The sequence below is a fragment of the Myotis lucifugus genome, unplaced genomic scaffold (assembly GCF_000147115.1).
Source record: "Myotis lucifugus unplaced genomic scaffold, Myoluc2.0 scaffold_19, whole genome shotgun sequence".
NCBI lineage: Eukaryota > Metazoa > Chordata > Mammalia > Chiroptera > Vespertilionidae > Myotis > Myotis lucifugus.
The window spans coordinates 4,868,489-4,886,969 of record NW_005871067.1 but is presented as its reverse complement, the minus strand read 5'-3'; the positions used below and the strand labels follow the sequence as shown (position 1 = coordinate 4,886,969).

The 18,481-nt window shown below is 42.8% G+C and overlaps 1 protein-coding gene across 2 annotated transcripts in view; it reads left to right on the top strand.

The window, feature by feature from the left end:
- The first annotated feature begins 2,221 nt into the window (after window positions 1-2,221).
- The window catches only part of EEF1AKMT1 (EEF1A lysine methyltransferase 1), a 30,525-nt gene continuing 14,265 nt past the window's right edge, over window positions 2,222-18,481 (top strand). Inside the window, exons 1-2 of one of the 2 annotated variants that reach the window (XM_006085500.3) lie at window positions 2,222-2,279; window positions 12,835-12,997. In XM_006085500.3, coding sequence (XP_006085562.1) covers window positions 12,854-12,997 — 144 coding nt within the window. In that variant the 5' untranslated portion in view covers window positions 2,222-2,279; window positions 12,835-12,853. Of the gene's footprint in view, window positions 2,280-2,354; window positions 2,547-12,834; window positions 12,998-18,481 lie in introns of those variants that run through there. The other variant, XM_006085501.3, reaches the window with a different exon arrangement.

Here is an 18,481-nt window from a genome sequence, read left to right as displayed (position 1 = left end):
TTGAGTAATTTGGTGACAAAGCACTTGAAGAATGGAAGAAAAACACATGAATCTGTCCTTGTAATTATAGGTAATTAGTACTTTTTAAAATTAATTGATTGGAGTGACATTGGTCAACATGAACATACAGGTTTCAGGTGTGGGTTTCTGTTTTTTAAAAATGAAAGTTGAGTCTGGCTTCATCTTAGATCTTTACAGAGTAACCTTCATTTCTTTTATGCACCTTTTCTGAAGAGTAGCATGATGGACAGAAATCACTCATAAATACACAAACAGAATAACTCCTGAATCAAAACAGATTTGAAAGCATCTTTTCAAGTCCAGTTTAACTTAAGCGATTTTCCCTTTACTTCAATGAGAATCAAATTGCCTTTGATATTTTAAATTTTTTATGATTTGCAAGAACCATTAAATTACAGTGCAAATGTTTCACCAGGAAAATTCATCTTCATGTGTTACTGTGAACAGGCTGGCTAAGTAATCAGCACTGGTGGTGGAGGTATAATTGAACTTCTTGACTTCCTGGTCACTTTAATGATAAAAAGCATCATAATACACACTACATGAAGGTAACTATTGCATCTCATATGCTATGAAAACAATTGAAACTTAAAAGTTTAAAATCTATTTCAAACCAAAAATTGCTTTAACATGGTTTTTAAATTATAGGCCAAGACAGTCTCCAATGTATGGAACGCTACACCTCTGTTAACACTTGGAGTGCTCGCGTGAATTGCCGCGTACTCCGCGGGAGCCGTCTTTAACTCGGTTCATATAGATTTGCGGTGGAGTGCGGGAAACGTGTAAACTCGGGTCGATTGTAACTGCGTATTACCAAATATTTGTTTGTAATCCACCCTTTTGGTGGATGGAACAAAACCAAAAGACAGAGCCATCTTATATTTTGGCGGGAAATTCACCCGTACTCCAAGTGTTAAAAAAAATATATACTGCCATAAAGTTGGTTCTTGTTTCTTGGTTCATGTTATTGATTTTTGGTTTGTTCTATGTATTTTCTTTCCTGCTCTTTTGCTAAGTTACACCTAATTTTGAAATACTTGGTGTAATTGACTTGTCATCACTTAAAAGCCATCGAAGTCAAAAGTAGAGCATGGAGCCCTAGCTGGTTTGGCTCAGTGGATAGAGCGTCGGCCTGCGGACTGAAGGGTCCCAGGTTTGATTCTGGCCAAGGGCACATGCCTGGGTTGTGGACTCGATGCCCAGTAGGAGGTGTGCAGGAGGCAGCCGATCAATGATTCTCTCATCATTGGTGTTTCTATCTATCCCTCTCCCTTCCTCTCTGAAGTCAATAAAAAATATATATATATATTTTTTTTTTTTAAAGTAAAGCATGGGTTGCCATAGACCAGGAAATGGTATTTATAATTGAAATTATGGTACTTCCCAAGTTGTAAACCGGTTTTATATACTATTATTATTTGACAGCTGAGTCTTTTATTTATATCCTCAACTTATGCCAGAAACGACTTAAGGTGATTCTGCAGAATATATAAAACAGCACGATAATAAAGTTGGTTAAAAAAAAAATGAAGGAAAAGTAGGTAGGAACATAATACAGGTTGAATGCCTTCTTGAATGGAAAGTAAGTACGTATATCACTTATGATTTGATGCTGCCAGGTTTAACAAGTACTTTGCTGGAGGTTTTTATACCCTCAATAAGGAAGGTTCTGGGAAGTTCACGGCAAGTCTCCCACATATGGAATTATTTCCATAGAGAAATGTTACTGCCTGATAGATTACTCGCCAAATCAGTAGCTAACCTTATTTCAGCGTGAAAACAGCTTCTATCTCGTTTGGTCACTGACTGGACGTTGCTTTCGCTGTCACCCCCAGTGGAAAATGCGCATGGCTGGACCCAGTAACCACGTTGAGTTTGGGAAGGAAATTGATTACAGTGGAGACTCTAAAGTTTTTCTAATCCTATCAACATTATAAGACCTCTCACGTCTTGATTTTTCTATTAGAAGATTGAGTAGACAGACCAACGAAGCCCTCCCTGATAGATGTTTGTGAAATGTACATCTCCCCAAGAACAAATAGGTTCCCTGTATTTCGCTTGAAAAACCTTAAGTTTTCATTGGATTGCCACCTTTCATGGAGGGAACAGAGCTCCACCAGAGTCAGCGCCTGCGCACTGCTAGCGCCGGAACTGACGCGCTCCGTTGGGCCAGGGGGTGTGCGCAGGCGCGAGCGCCGCTCGGCGGGCCCCGCCCACTCCTCCCCCCACCGCCTCTTGGTTACTGTGCGCGCGTGGCGGTGAGTGGACTCGAGTGCCTGTGGGGTTGGCTGTTCTCCCGGTTTCCGGGTGCGGTTTGGCGGCTGGGCAGTTAGTGGACGGCGACCTGCGAAGTCTGTGCCGTAGAGGGTTGTGCGGGCCAGAGGGTCACGGGAGGGGCCGGGAGGCGTGGGGAAGTTGCGCAGCGATGACGGGAGGTCGGTAGACTCCGTGGACAGGACAGGACTGGACGTTCATGATCATATCTCACAGGACACAAGTTGTACCTACATCTTAGTTTAAAATACGTGAGTACAGCTTTAGGCGGTGGGTAAATCCCGTAAGGAAGACGGGAAGGAAGTGAACAGCAGGTACTTCCTTGGGCTAGTTGGAGGAGGGTTCTCCGTAGGTGACCAGAAATCTGGGGAAGAATCCGAGTTAATGCTCTTTCCTCTGCACCCACCGCCTTCCCAGAGTCATTTGCAGAGAAGGTGATGATTTTTGTTGTTGTTAATCCTCACCAGAGGATATTTTTTCCATTGATTTTAGAGAGTGGAAGGGAGGGAGGGAGGAGAGAGAAAGATTGAGAGAAAGAGAAACATTGATGTGAGAGAGACACATCCATTGATTGCCTACTGCAGGGCGGATCCAACCTGCAACCCAGGTACCTGCCCTTGATCTGAGATTGAACCCGCGACCCTTTGGTCTGTGGTGACGCTCTAACCAATGAACCAAACCGGCCAGGGTGGGAGCCTGTACAGTTATGCAGTGGGGGATGGGAGAGTGGGCCTTGCTTTAAGCAAAGATCATATATGAAAATTGAAGAATTTTACACATTTCTTTGTAGACCACATTAGTTTATGTTGAGTCAGATGCTGTGTAAAGAAATAGAAAGTGACCATACAGCCCATTAGGATCCTCTTCACCCCTGTTTAGGCTGTACATGATTGTGCCCATTACTTTACTGTGCTGTTCCATCATCTTCATGCTTTTCCTTCTGCAATCCTCTCCCTCAAGGCGAAAGTAAACCCCCTGTGGCCTCACTTTTATCCTCCATCCACACACGCTCTTTACTCTGATCCATGGCTCTAAATGCAGACTCACCACATCATCATAGTAGAGCAGTTTTTTAACCCCCTAGCACTGTTGACATTTCTGGTCACATAGTTTTTTTTTTGTGGAGGGTTGTCCTATCCATTGTATGGAGTTGACCAGCTTTCCTGACCTCTACCCAGTAGATGCCAGGAGGACCCTCCCTAGTTATGATAACCAAAAAATATTTCCAGGCTTTACCAAATATTTTCCTGAGGGACAAATCTTGCCTGATTCTTCGGTGAGTGCCACATAAGGCTCACTGTCAGTTTAATAATATAACACAGCACTTCTCAACTCTTTTGTACCTGAAAATCTCTTTCACAGAAGTTTCACAAATTCACTTAGAATTTTACTACTGCTAAAGATGTGATAAAGTAGTGACAAGTAAAAAAATTAGCACATTAACACTAAACTTCATTTAATTTAAACTTTAGTGATGTGTATCACATCAGCATTTCAATTTTCCCCACTTAGTGATATACTCTTAAAAAAAAAAATTAAAACCTGTATTGTTGAGAGTATTACAGATGTCCCTCTTTCCCCCCTCCACCCAGTTCCTACCCTGCCCCACCCCAGGCCTTTACAACCCTATTGTCTGTGTCCATAGGTAAGATCTTTGGTTTTTCTCTTCCTGCCCTCCCTCCCCCCTTCCCTCAGATTCGTCAGTATTTTCCATGTTTCCATGCCTCTGATTCTATTTTATTCACCAGTTTATTTTGTTCATTAGATTTCTTGTTAGATTATTTTGATTAATAGATTCAGTTGTTAACAGATATGTATTGCCATTTTATTCTTCAAGTTTTTTACCTTTTTCTTCTTCTTTTCCTCTTCCTCTTCTTAAAGAATACCCTTCAACATTTCATGTAATGCTGGTTTGGTGGTGATGAACTCCTTCAGCTTTTTCTTGTCTCTTATTTGACCTTCCATTCTAAATGATAGCTTTTCTGGGTAGAGTAATCTTGGTTGTAGGTCCTTGGTATTCATCACTTTGAATATTTCTTGCCACTCCCTTCTGGCTTGCAGAGTTTCTGTTGAGAAATCAACTGACAGTCATATGTAGGTAACTAACTGCTTTTCTCTTGTTGCTTTTAAGATTCTTTCTTTGTCTTTAACCCTTGGCGTTTTAATTATGATGTGTCTTGGTGTGGGCCTCTTTGGGTTCATCTTGGTTGGGACTCTCTGTGCTTCCTGAACTTGTAAGTCTATTTCTTTTACCAGGTAAGGGAAGTTTTCTGTCATTATTTCTTCAAATAGGTTTTCAGTATCTTGCTCTCTCTTTCTTCTCCTTCTAGCACCCAATAATGCAAATGTTGGTTGCTTGAAGTTGTCCCAGAGGCTCCATACACTATCTTCATATTTTTGGATCCTTCTTTCTTTTTGCTGTTCTGATTGGGTGTTTTTTGCTTCCTCATATTCCAAGTCGTTGACTTCATTCTCAGAATCCTCTACTCTACTGTTGAATCCCTGTAAATTCTTCTTTATTTCAGTTATTGTATGCTTAATATCTGACTGGTCCTTTTTCATGTCTTTGAAATTCTCACTAAGAACCTTGAAAGTCTCAGTAAGTCCCTTGAAGCTCTCATGAGGATCCTTGAGTAACCTTATGTTATAACCATAGTGTTGAACTCTGTATCCAGTAGTTTGCTTTCTTCCATTTCTTTCATTTATGACGTGTTTCTTTGTCTCTGCATTTTGGTGGATTCCCTTTGCTTGTTTCTATGTATTAAGTAGAGCTGCTGTGTCTTCTGGAATTGGTAGAGTGGCCTTGTGTAATAGGTGTCCTGAAGGGCCTAGTGGCTCAGCCTCCCCAGGCACCTGAGCTGGGCACTGTAGGTGTGCCCCTGTGTGCACAGTCTTGTAGTTGAGCCTTGATGGCTATTGGTGTCGGTGGGACGAATTGACCTCTAGGCCAATTGGCTTTGAGGACCATCTGCGACTACAGTGGGAGAGCTGCTATCAGGAAAAACTGCTATGGAGCAGGACTTGCTTCAATGGGGCTTTGGTGCTCACTGAGTCTGCCCCTTGAGTGTGTCACTGTGGATGTGTAGAGTTGTAATCTGGTATGGTCTGAAGTTGTCCACCAGGTGCACTAGCTCTAGGGCCTCCAGGGAGGTGCAAAGTCAGCCACTGCCTGGGGCCACCCGGCAGGAGCTACAGAGAGATCTGCAGATAGCTACTACTTGTATTGGGCTTGGATGTGCCCAGGTGAAGCCCAACTGTGAAGCAAGGTGGGCTGGTGCTAGTACCAGTTTTGGGGCTTTTATTGATAGGTTTGGGGCATGCTGACACCAGCTGTAGTTTGTATTAAAGATTTTAGAGTCTGAAGCCTGAGCCAGCATAGGCCATTCATATGGAAAAACTGCTGCAAGCAGCTTGGGTAGGGCTGCAAAGTGGATGGCTCAGGGTCTCAGGGAATCACCAGGGCAAAGAGTATGAGCCAGGTTGATGGAGACTCAGATATGGCCCCTGCCAGTCAGCTCTGCAACAGGGGAGCTCCCAGCACAGGAACAATGATCCCCGGGAGCACCCCTGTCTGGGAGAAAGCCACTTCCAAGTTCTTGCTTTGAAGCCAGATAATCCAGTTCCTCTGCGTTTCTGTCTGGGTTCCCCAAAGCTGTCTGGTGCTGGAGCTCAGAGGGGTCGAGTCTGAGTAAGTTTGTGTGCCGGCCCTTTAAAAGGAACTCCTGGTCTCCAGCAGCCTCCAGGTCACTCAGCCACAATCCCCACTGGTTTTTACAGCCTGAAGTTTCGGAGACTTCTCTTCCCAGCTCTGGAGCCCTGGGCTGGGGGGATGGTGTGGGTCTGGGACCCCTTACTCCTCCTGGGCATCCTCCACAGAGATGATCTCCCTCCCTTCCGTGCCTCCACCCCTCCTGTCTCAGTGTACTTTCTACTTTACTTCTCTATTTGTAGGACTTCCATTCAGCCAGCTTTCAGGCCGTTCTGAATGATGGTGGTTCTGTAATTTAGTTGTACTTTTGATGTGGTTGTGGGAGGTGGCACATACTGGCGTTTACCTACACCACCATCTTGGTTCTCCTAGTGATGCAGTCTTGAACTCGATTCAGTGATGTAGGAAACAGACTATGATTGCTAATGTTGCAGCCCCTATTCTCCAGATGTTCTTCCATTGATCTTATTATCTAGCATCTATTTTTTATGGTCTTTTAGTGTCTCACTAGAATGTGCATTCTAAGAGATAGGGACTTTGATTCCCATCACCAAGACAGTGCTTAATACAAAGTAGTGCCTCAGGGTACGATTATTAAATGAATGGATTTGATCAGCTTTAAAATAAACTTTATTTTAATTATTTTATATATTTTTATTGATTTCAGAGAGGAAGGGAGAAAGAGGGACAGATTGAAACATCAGTGATGAGAGAATCATTTGATCAGCATTAAATCATTGATCGGCTGCCTCCTGCATGGTCCCTACTGAGGATTGAGGCCGCAACCCCGGCATGTGCCTTGACTGGACATTGAACTGTGACCTCCTGGTTCATAGGTCAATGCTCAACTACTGAGCCACTCTGGCTGGGCTAAACTTTTTTTTAAAATCCTCCCCGAGGATATGTTTTTCATTGATTCTAGAGAGAGAGACAGAGAGAGAAACATTGATGTGAGAGAGAAACATTGATCTCTTGCCCCCTCCCCCCATTTCTCAACTGGGGATAGAGCCTGCAACCTGGGCATGTGCCCTGACCAGGAATTGAACTGGCAACATTTCAGTGTATGGGGCGACTCTCAACCAACTGAGCCACACCAGGAATAGCTAAATTTAATTATTTTTACAACCATGAAAGAGAGTTTTCTTAAACTGTTCTTTAGAATGGTTTGTTTTGTACTTAAAGTCACCTGGTGTTTTGTTTGTTTGTTTGTTTGTTAAATATATTTTTATTGATTTCAAGAGGAAGGGAGAGGGAGAGATAGAAACATCAATGATGAGAGAAAATCATTAATTGGCTGCCTCCTACACGCCCCACACAGGATCAAACTTGCAACCCAGGCATGTGCCCTGACCGGAAATCGAACAGTGACCTCCTGGTTCATAGGTTGACGCTCAACCAGAGCCACACCGGCTGGGCCATTTCTCATTTTAAATGGCTACTTTGCATCTTTTGGATACTCCTAGGCCTGGGGAATTTCTCCTATTAGAGTCTTGATTTTCCTGTTGCCTTTGGTGGCTTGTGCCTGAGGCCAAGATTGGATATACCTACATAGGTCTTGGAATAGGAAGGGAGCAACATGACAAATATCTTGAATAATTTTTGCTGTCAAAACATCACTTGCTATAACACTTATTTTTTTAAAATCTTTTTAAGTATATTTGTATTGATTTCAGAGAGGAAGGGAGAGGGAGTGAGAGATAGAAACATCAATGATGTGAGAGAATCATTGATTGGCTGCCTCCTGCATGCTCCCTACTGGGGATTGATCTCACAACCCGGGCATGTGCCCTTGACTGGAATTGAACCTAGGACCCTTCAATCCGGAGGCTGAAACTCTATCCATTGAGCCAAACCCACTAGGGCACTTGCTGTAAAATTTAGAAAAAAATGTCTTAAAAAACAAATAGGGTGCTGTTTTTGTGCTCAGAATAACTTTCTATATAATAAAAGGCTAATATGCAAATTGTCCCCTTGACTGGTAGTTCCACCAGGAGGCGGGGCCGGCCGGCCAACCACCTGTGGCCCCCCCAGCTGGCCCCGCCCCTGATCGGCCACCCCCACCTCGATTGGAGGCGGGACTGGCCGGCCAACCTCCCAAATCCCCTCCCCTGGCTGGCCTGGCCCGATCAACCCCGATTGGGGAGGGCTGGCTGGACCCCACCCATGCACGAATTCATGCACCAGGCCTCTAGTGATTTATAAATGTGGTTGGTTCCTGTATAATAAGGAATTTGACCCAAATAGATGTAAACAGACACTTTCCCAAGTGATAGGAATGTTTGTTATTCATGGAGGGCCCTAAGCCATATCACCCTAACCTGGGGACAGGAGCTGGGGACTGACTTCAACCAGGTGGACAGTAATTCAGTCATTCATGGGAATGCCATGAAGCCTCAATACAAACTGGACACCGACACTCACACATGGGTGCTGGGATTGTAGTGCCTCCTGTGAGTAGATAATTAAGGGTACAAATTGACTCTAATTTGTACCCTTTCCCTGTAATAACAGTATAATTGCCCTTAGTGAGTTCTGTGAGGCTTTCTAGCAAATTACTGAACATAAGGATGGTTTGGGAAGCCCCTGAACTTGCAGTTGTTGTCAGGGGTCTTGGGCAGACATGATTGTCTTCAGGACTATGCCTTAATTTTGCAGCTTTCTGGGTGGTATCCCAAGAAGTAATTGTGCCTGGTCATCAGTTTCTACAAAAACACCGAACTTTTCTCCCTCCCTATGTTTTACTTTTCTTCTCTTTCTCCTAGTTGTCCCTTTTATTTTTCATATCTCTTTTTATGCTTTTTTCTTTTTTTTATTGTTTTATTGCTTAAAGTATTACAAAGAGTATTATATATGTCTTTTTTTTCTCCCCTTGACCCTCCCCTAGCCTCCCATGCCCCCCAGTGTCTTGTGTCCATTGGTTATGCTCGTATGCATGCATACAAGTCCTTTGGTTGATCTCTTACCGCCCCCCACCCCCCACCCCTACCCAGCCTTCCCACTGTAGTTTGACAGTCTGTTCGATGTTGCTCTGCCTCTGTATCTATTTTTGCTCATCAGTTTATAATGGTCTTAATTATCCATAAATGGGTGAGATCATGTGGTATTTTTCTTTCATTGACTGGCTTATTTCACTTAGCATAATGCTCTCCAGTTCCATCCAGGCTGTCGCAAATGGTAAGAATTCCTTCTTTTTTACAGCAGCATAGTATTATATCGTGTAGATGTACCACAGTTTTCTAATCCATTCATCTGCTGATGGGCACTTAGGCTGTTTCCAGATCTTAGCTATGGTGAATTGTGCTGCTATGAACATAGGGGTGCATATATCCTTTCTGATTGGTGTTTCTGATTTCTTGGGATATATTCGTAGAAGTGGGATCACTGGGTCAAATGGGAGTTCCATTTTTAACTTTTTGAGGAAACTCCATACTGTTCTCCACAGTGGCTGCACCAGTCTGCATTCCCACCAGCAGTGCACAAGTGTTCCTTTTTCTCCACATCCTCTCCAGCACTTGTCGTTTGTTGATTTGTTGATGATAGCCATTCTGACAGGTGTGAGATGGTACCTCATTGTCGTTTTGATTTGCATTTCTCGGATGAGTAGTGACTTTGAGCATGTTTTCATATGTCTCTTGGCTTTCTGAATGTCCTCTTTTGAAAAGTGTCTATTTAGGTCCTTTGCCCATTTTTTGATTGGATTGTTTATCTTCCTTTTGTTAAGTTATATGAGTTCCCTATAAATGTTGTAGATTAAACCCTTATCGGTGTCTTTTCTTTTTTTTAACACATTTCGTACCGCTCAGGAGTTTTCCCGTGTTTCGCGCGCCATCTGTTAAGGACCGCTCACGAGTGTTCTCATTTTTTTTTTTAATTAAATCTTTATTGTTCAGATTATTACAGTTGTTCCTCTTTTTCCCCCCCCATAGCTCCCCTCCACCCGGTTCCCACCCGCCCCTCCGTCCTCAACCCCCCCACTGTCCTCATCCATAGGTGCACGATTATTGTCCAGTCTCTTCCCGTATCCCCCACACCCCTTTCCCCCCCAAGAATAGTCAGTCCACTCCCTTTCTATGCCCCTGATTCTATTATAATCACCAGTTTATTCTGTTCATCAGATTATTTATTCACTTGATTTTTAGATTCACTTGTTGATAGATGTGTATTTGTTGTACATAATTTATATCTTTATCTTTTTCTTCTTCTTCCTCTTCTTAAAGGATACCTTTCAGCATTTCATATAATACTGGTTTGGTGGTGATGAACTCCTTTAGCTTTTCCTTATCTGTGAAGCTTTTTATCTGACCTTCAATTCTGAATGATAGCTTTGCTGGATAAAGTAATCTTGGTTGTAGGTTCTTGGTATTCATCACTTTGAATATTTCTTGCCACTCCCTTCTGGCCTGCAAAGTTTCTGTTTAGAAATCAGCTGACAGTCGTATGGATACTCCCTTGTAGGTAACTGACTGTCTTTCTCTTGCTGCTTTTAAGATTTTCTCTTTGTCTTTTGCTCTTGGCATTTTAATTATGATGTGTCTTGGTATGGTCCTTTTTGGATTCCTTTTGTTTGGGGTTCTTTGTGCTTCCTGGACTTGTAAGTCTATTTCTTTCACCAGGTAGGGGAAGTTTTCTGTCATATTTCTTCAAATAGGTTTTCAATATCTTGCTCTTTCTCTCTCCTTCTGGCACCCCTATAATTCGGATGTTGGTGCGCTTGAAGCTGTCCCAGAGGCTCCTTACGCTGTCTTCGTATTTTTGGATTCTTTTTTCATTTTGCTTTTCCGGTTGGGTGTTTTTTGCTTCTTTGTATTTCAAATCTTTGACTTGATTCTTGCCATCCTCTAGTCTGCTATTGGAACTCTGCATAATATCCTTTATTTCAGTCAGTGTATGCTTAATTTCTAGTTGGTCCTTTATCATAACCTTGAGGGTCTCACTAGATTTCTTGAGGGTCTCACTACATTTATCGGAGGTTTCTAGAAAGTTCTTGAAAAACCTTAAAAGTGTCGTTTTAAACTCTATATCCAGTAGTTTGCTTTCCTCCATTTCTGTCATTTGTGTCCTGTTTCTTTGTCTCCGCATTTTTTATGCTTCCCTGTGTTGGTAGAGTGGCTTTGTGTGCTAGGTGTCCTATAGGGCCCAGTGGCTCAGCCTCCCCAATTACCTGAGGTGGACACTCTTGGTGCACCCCTTTGTGAGCTTTGTGCACAGTCTTGTTGTAGTTAAGTCTTGATTCTTGTAGGTATCACTGAGAGGAATTTACCTCCAGGCCTATTGGCTATGAGAATCAGCTGTGTCTACAGTTGGAGAACTTCTGTGCTGAAGACACCCTTATGAGGCAAGACTTGGTGTTCACTGTGTCTGCCCCCTGAGTGTGACCCTTATGGATCTGAGGAGTTGTAATCTGGATGATCCCACTCTGACCACTGGGTACACTGGCTCTTGGATCTAAAGAGGTGCTAATTTAGCCTCTGCCTGAGGCTACCCAGCAGGAGCTACGAAGAGATCTGCAGATTCCCCTTCCTTGTTTGGGGTTTGGAGGTGCCCAAATGAGGCCCAGCTGTGAAGCAATGCAAGCTGCTGTGGGGCCTTGGGCCTTCTCTTGGAAGTTCTGGGTCTGTCTGGCCCAGCTGCAGTTTGTTAGGTAATTTTCAGATTGCAAAGGGCCAGGGCATTCATATGCAAAAGCCTCTGCTGCAGCTTGGGTGGGGCGGGGTCTCAGGGGAACAACAGGGCGGAGCAAGCAGCTATGGCTGCTCCTCAGCCCTGCCCTGTCTCAGTGTCCTGGTAATTGCTGCAAGCACCTTTGAGAGAAAGCCGCCCTCGAGTTCCGAGTTCTGCCCGCTGCCAGACAGTCCAGTTTCTCCCGTATGAGTCGGGGGCTTGTGGCTCCCTCCCGATTCAAAAAGACAGCCGCGTCCTCAGTCCCAGTCCTTGCCGCGTGCGCTCGAGCCTCAGTACCTCTGCACTCCACCTCCGCAGCTCCTCTGAGTCTCAGTGTGCTTTTCTCTTTCCTTCTAGTTGTAGAATTTCCACTCAGCCCGCCTTCCTGTAGTTCTGGATGATGTCCGTTTTGTCTTTTAGTTGTATTTTTGAATTTGTTGTGGGAGGCAGCAATTTCCGGTGTTTACCTATGCCGCCATCTTGGTTTCTCGAGTGTTCTCATTTTTCACGCCCATGGAAAAAGGAGCGAATCTAGATACTTATGTAAATTTTGTTTGGTCCCTCTTCATAGAGAAAATGTCTTACGCAGTACCATACGTTAAAAAAGTACTAGGAACTTTAATTGTTTAATTGTTTTTGTAAATAAAAATGTTATAATTATTGAAAAACAATACTTAAAGTGCATTATGATGATTTAAATAACGTGCAGTTTGCCCAAGAACGTGTGGTCCCTGGTGTATGTCTTAGAGATTTCTATGCGGTACGCAATGTGTTAAGATCAGTCCTATAACACCAAGGAGCCTTAGGTCACCTAAACAGTGATTTTCAAGTACAAAAAGATCTCATACACAGATAATTGACTGTGAAATGTTTGCACATGGCCATTGGGGTACTAGAAGAAAGCAAAATGTCTTTAAATACTTAATGGTAAAATTTTCCTTCAGCAAGGAATTATGAAAATCTCATTTGTAAAAACTGAATACCTTTAAAGGAAAACTCTGCATTTGTTAAACTGTAGTTCAATGGACTACCCATGTAGATGTTTGATCTCATTTAAATATGTTTTCCCTTTTTAAAAAGATCACTTTCAGTTTGGATCTTTGCTGTGAGATAAACATTTTTAAATTGTTATTTGATGGGAAGAAGCACTTTTACTTTTTTATCTGCAGGTTATAGATAGTTTGTGAGATGAGTGACTTAGAAGATGACGATGTCCCCCAGCTTTCTTCCCACGCCTTAGCAGCTCTCCAGGAATTCTATGCTGAGAAGAAGCAATGTGCCTACCCAGGTGGAGATGACAAATACAATGTTGGGAGAATAGAAGAGAATTGGGTGAGTAAATGCATTCCATATATATTCAGAAATATTGGTGTGGAACCTGTTCTGAACCTAGTTCAGGGTTTGTCTATATCCATCTGATACCCAAAGCTTTGTCACCTGTCATTCGGGAGCTGATAACCTATTTGGGGAACTAGGACAGAAAGCTGTCCAGGAATATCGCATAAATGCAGATTTTCCTGGTCATGAACTTGCAAGCTTGATGATCAGTGGATGGGACTTTTCAGACGGGAATAGCATGTCATGTCCCACACAAAGATGTGACTCCTTCCTGTATGCAGATGCATTCTATTTGTATTTATAGATAGAGCTCAGCAATCCTGTAGAAAGGGAAAAAATATCATGGTAGTAAATGGGGTAACTGAACTTAAACATGTAATGAAACATTAATGAAAAGGAGTTCAGATGATATTAATAGTTTCTGGTGTATAGTGTGCATTTTAATTATATTGTATGGTCCAAATAAAAATAGGAAGTGAAAGAGAAAAAAGTTGAGTTGAGGGAAACTTCTAACATAAGCTCAGATGTAAAAAATTAAAATTTTTTTGCAGGAGATAGTTGAGAATTAGATGAAGCTTGAATTTTCTGTGACTCCCTTAGATAATAGATTTGTCTTCCTCCCTTTGCAACTAGAATGAAGCTTTGTATGTTGGTGTGTTTTCTACAGTCTTTTACATTTTATGTCAAGTTTGGGTTTCTTATATAAAATTTTTCTATTTACCACCTGTTTGAAACTGACTGTGATAAAAATATTTCTCTCCATTCTTTGAATGTTCCATCTACGCAAAGCCTCTTTCCCACTGTTTGTTTCTTTGTGTTTGTCTTCTAGCTTGGTGCTTCTATAGATAGAAAGCATCAGACAACTGAAGAACTGCAATATTCTTGAGTCATCTTTCTCTTTTCCTTCTGCTTAATTTTTAAAACTATGTACTCTGTTCTGATTCTAAAAGTAATCTATACAAAATATATGAACAAAAAAAAAGTAAAAGTTAGTCCTACCTGGTTGGGTAGCTCAGTAGGTTGGACTGTTATCCTGTATACCTAAAGGTTGAGGGTTCAATTCCTGGTTAGGGCACATACCTATGTTACAGGTTCGATCCCTTGTTGGGGCAAGTTCGGGAGTCAGTCAATGTTTCTTTCTCACATAGATGTTTCTCTGTCCCTCTCTCTCTCCCTCTCTCTCTAAAATCAATAAACATATCCTCTGGCAAAGATTAAAAAGAAAAGTCCTAATTCCACTACCTAGAATTAACAATTCTTATAATTTTGACACTTTTCAGTTATTTCCAATTACAGTTGACATTCAATATTTTATTAGTTTCAGTTATGCAAGCATAGTGGTTAGACATTTATGTAACTTATGAAGTGATTACCCCAATAAGTCTAGTACTTATCTGGCACCATACATAGTTATTACAATATTGTTGACTATATTCCTTATGCTGTACTTTACATCCCTGTGACTATTTTTTAACTGCCAATTTGTGCTTTTTTTTTTTCATTTGACAAATATTTAAATCATTTATTGCTGTTAAGTTACAGCATTTCAGAATACACACTGCATGGAAATGAATACTTTTCAGACCCTGGGTGTGAGATCTTAAGGGTGTAGCCAGCTGTGGGTTGTCTCACGGTCATTACAGAACAAGTCAAGAGTTCTGAGCACTCAGGTCCTAAGAGTCACCGACTTTGTTCTCTTCCGTTGCTCGTTCAGTAAATTCTAACAGATAACAAACACAGCTTCAGAGAAAGCATCGCTGGGAATCACGGAAATGACTGCCTGTGCGACTACTCATTCGGGGGAGGAGGAGAGTAGTCAGTACTTGTGAGGCAGCCGGGGGTGGTTCAGGGGCTCTGGGGCTCTCGCTGTCTCGCGGGAATGGTCGGGTCAGTAAAAACAGCAAAACAGTGCTCAGCCAGGCTTCCTCAGCAGGACTGTCCTGATGACGGAGCCGAGCCCGTGGCTCAGCAGCGGCAGAGCCTCCCTGCCCGGCGCCAGCCCCTCCCTGCCGGTGGTTACGCTGCTGCCTTCTTACTCCTCTTGTGTTTGATGAGCGCCCGCCCTGGGGGAGCGGGGCCACCTCGGTGGCGTGGCACACGAGCAGGAGCCAGTTGTGAGGCAGCACCTTGTAGGCAAATCTTCTTAGCTCCAGAGTTACAGAGAGGGCGAAAGTCAACTCTCACAGAAATTCTCCGAAATTTTACATGTCTTTATAGAGGACAATGGGGGGACCCAGTGTGACTTCCTGGCCCCACAAAGTCAAGCTCAATATGTAGACCCGGGAATCCTGGTTCCGGACTGTCGAGCAGCTTTCTGCACTTTCCAAAGCACCCGCACAGGAATTCCGCCTGAAGGCCTCCTCTCTCCGCTGGCGGAGTGTGCGCGGTCGACGCCGCAGACGCCTGCGCCTTGCCGCCCTCGCCGCCCTCGCCGCCCTCGCCGCCCTCGCCGCCCTCGCCGCCCTCGCCGCCCTCGCCGCCGCTCCTCGGAGCCCTACAGCCCCGGCCCAGCGGACAGAAGGGACACCCAATTTGTGCTTTTTAATTCCCTCATATGTTTCACCCAGCCCCCTGAACCCTCTCCCATCTGACAACCATGTGTTCTATCTCTATGAGTCTATTTCTGTTTTGTTGGTTCATTTATTTTGTTCTTTAGATTCCACATATAAGTGAAATCATATGGCATTTGTCTTTCTCTGACTTACCTCACTTAGCATAATACCCTCTAGGTCCATCCATATGATCACAGATGATAATGTTATCGGTGAAAGGAGGTATCCCTTTCCCCACTGAGTGCTTGTGGTTGGGTCCTTATGTTATCTTGAGAAAAAGAATTTTCCGAGACTCGCATGGGAGGATGAGTGATTTTTATTTGTGTGGAATTATATCCCTGGGTTTGTAAAGTCCCATTTCCCTTAGTTCAGTCCTAGAAGATGTACAGCTGAGGATTCAATAAAGGTAGAAGCAAAACCAGTGTCCAAGTTTCTGTTCCATATTGTAGCTGGGTCCAGATTAGCACTAAGGTAGTTGAAGTCCATTAGAGGAGGCTGAATGTAGGAGAGTGAGAGCCCTGCAAGCCAGGAGTCAAGTGCAAGCAAGCCAAGAGCAAGAGAGAGTGAGCTCCTTTGTTTAGGAGATTAAGTATCTCAAATCTTTCTGTGCTTGCAGTGGCCATGCCTACTGTGGCCATTGACCTGTTCCCAGGTGTGACTGACAGACAAGTACCTTCCCAATTTCACCCAGACTTTACTGGGATTGTGGCTGTTCTCCACCTGTGCAGTCCCTTCCCCCATTGATCTGCAGGGAATAGACCTGGGTAATATTAAATTGCAGCTTCCTGGCAAAAGTTGCACAAATGACATGCCTATATTATTTGGCCTTCCCTTTGTACCTTTACTTTGATTTATAACTGGATTAATTACAACAGTATCATTAAGATTTCATTTAAAAAATATGTTTTTTGATTTTAGCGAGAGGAAGGGAGAGGGAGAGAGGGATAGAACCATCAGTGATGAGAGAGAATCATTTATCGGCTGCCTCCTGCACATCCTGTACTGGGGATTGAGCCCACAACCCAGGCATGTGACCTGACCAGGATTCAAACCATGACCTCCTGGTTCATGGGTTGATGCTCAACCACTGAGCAATACTGGCTGGGCAAGATTTCATTCTTTTTTATGGCTGAGTATTATGCCATTGTATATAGGCATTTATCTTCTTTATTATCTATCGATGGGCACCTAGGTTGCTTCCATATTTTGGCTGTTGTAAATAATGATGCATTGAATATATGGATGCATATATCTTTCAAATTAGTGTAACACATTGATTAAGACTAAGATTTTTATTTTTTTAAATGATGCAAGGACAGCTAAAACACATCACTGTGCTCTGACAAAAATGTGGGAGAAGGGCAGCTCAGTAGCCAACCATCAGAAAACTCTACTGCCTCCCAAATCAAGTGAAGCAGAAGCCCTACATACTACGTCCATGGAGGATTTTCTATAGGCAAAGAGGGAATCAGAGGTTGGAGTTTTTGCAGTAGCTAAGAATGGTTAGACATGGACATGTAGACATAAATGTACACAGACATGAGTTCATAGGTACAGATATCCAAATTAATATGTATATTTCATCTTTGGAAACATTTTTTTTCTTGATATTTTCTAGGTAAACAATCATATAACATGCAAATATTAGCAGTTTTACTTCTTTATTTACTATTATTTTCTTGTGTTAATGCAAATGTTGAGTAATATATTGAAAGCAGACAGTCTTGCTTGCTTCTAATCATATGGGGAAAATGTTAGGTCTCTCACTCTCTGAGTATGATATTGGCTGTTGTTTTTTTCTAGATGCCCTTGGTAAATTTGAAGGAGTTCCCAACTCCTAATTTGCTAAGAGTTTTGTTTTAAGCCCAAGTGCCCATCATTAGATGAGTGGATAAAAAAGCTGTGGTACATTTATTCCATGGAATACTATGCAGCAGTAAAAAAGAAGAATCTCTTACCCTTTGAGACAGCATGGAGGGACCTGGAGAGTAACATGCTAAGTGAAATAAGTCAGTCAGGGAAAGACAAGTATCACATGATCTCACTCATATGTGGAATCTTTATTTATTTATTTATTTATTTTTTATTAAATCTTTATTGTTCAGATTACATTTGTTCCTCTTTTTCCCCCCCCATAACTCCCCTCCTCCCAGTTCCCGCCCCACCCTCCGCCCTCACTCCCCACCCACTGTCCTCATCCAAAGGTGCACGATTTTTGTCCAGTCTCTTCCCGCATCTCCCATTCTCCTTTCCCCCCCAAGAATAGTCAGTCCATTCCCTTTCTATGTCCCTGATTCATTATAATCACCAGTTCATTCTGTACATCAGATTATTTATTCACTTGATTCTTAGATTCACTTGTTGATAGATGCATTTTTGTTGTTCACAATTTGTATCTTTACCTTTTTCTTCTTCCTCCTCTTCTTAGAGGATACCTTTCAGCATTTCGTATAATACTGGTTAGTGGGGGATGAACTCCTTTAGCTTTTCCTTATCTGTGAAAGCTCTTTATCTGACCTTCAAATTCTGAATGATAGCTTTTGCTAGATAAGGTAATCTTGGTTGTAGGATCTTGGTATTCATCACTTTGAAGATTCTTGCCACTCCCTTCTGGCTGCAAAGTTTCTGGTGGAGAAGCAGCTGACAGTCATATGGGTATTTCCCTTGTAGGTAAATGAAGTCTCTTTTCTCTTGCTGCGTTTTAAGAGTCTCTCTTTGGGAGTTTGCTCTTGGCATTTTTAATTATGATGTTGTTCTGTGTGTGGTCCTCTTTGGGTGCACTAGTGTGTGCGGGTCCCTGCACTGTCTTGGGACTTGTGAGCCCATATCCTTCCACCGGTCGGAGAAAGTTTTCCGGCTACATTCCCACAGATAAGGTTTTCAAAGCCTTGCGGGACACACGCCCCAGGGACCCCAAAAAAATGTG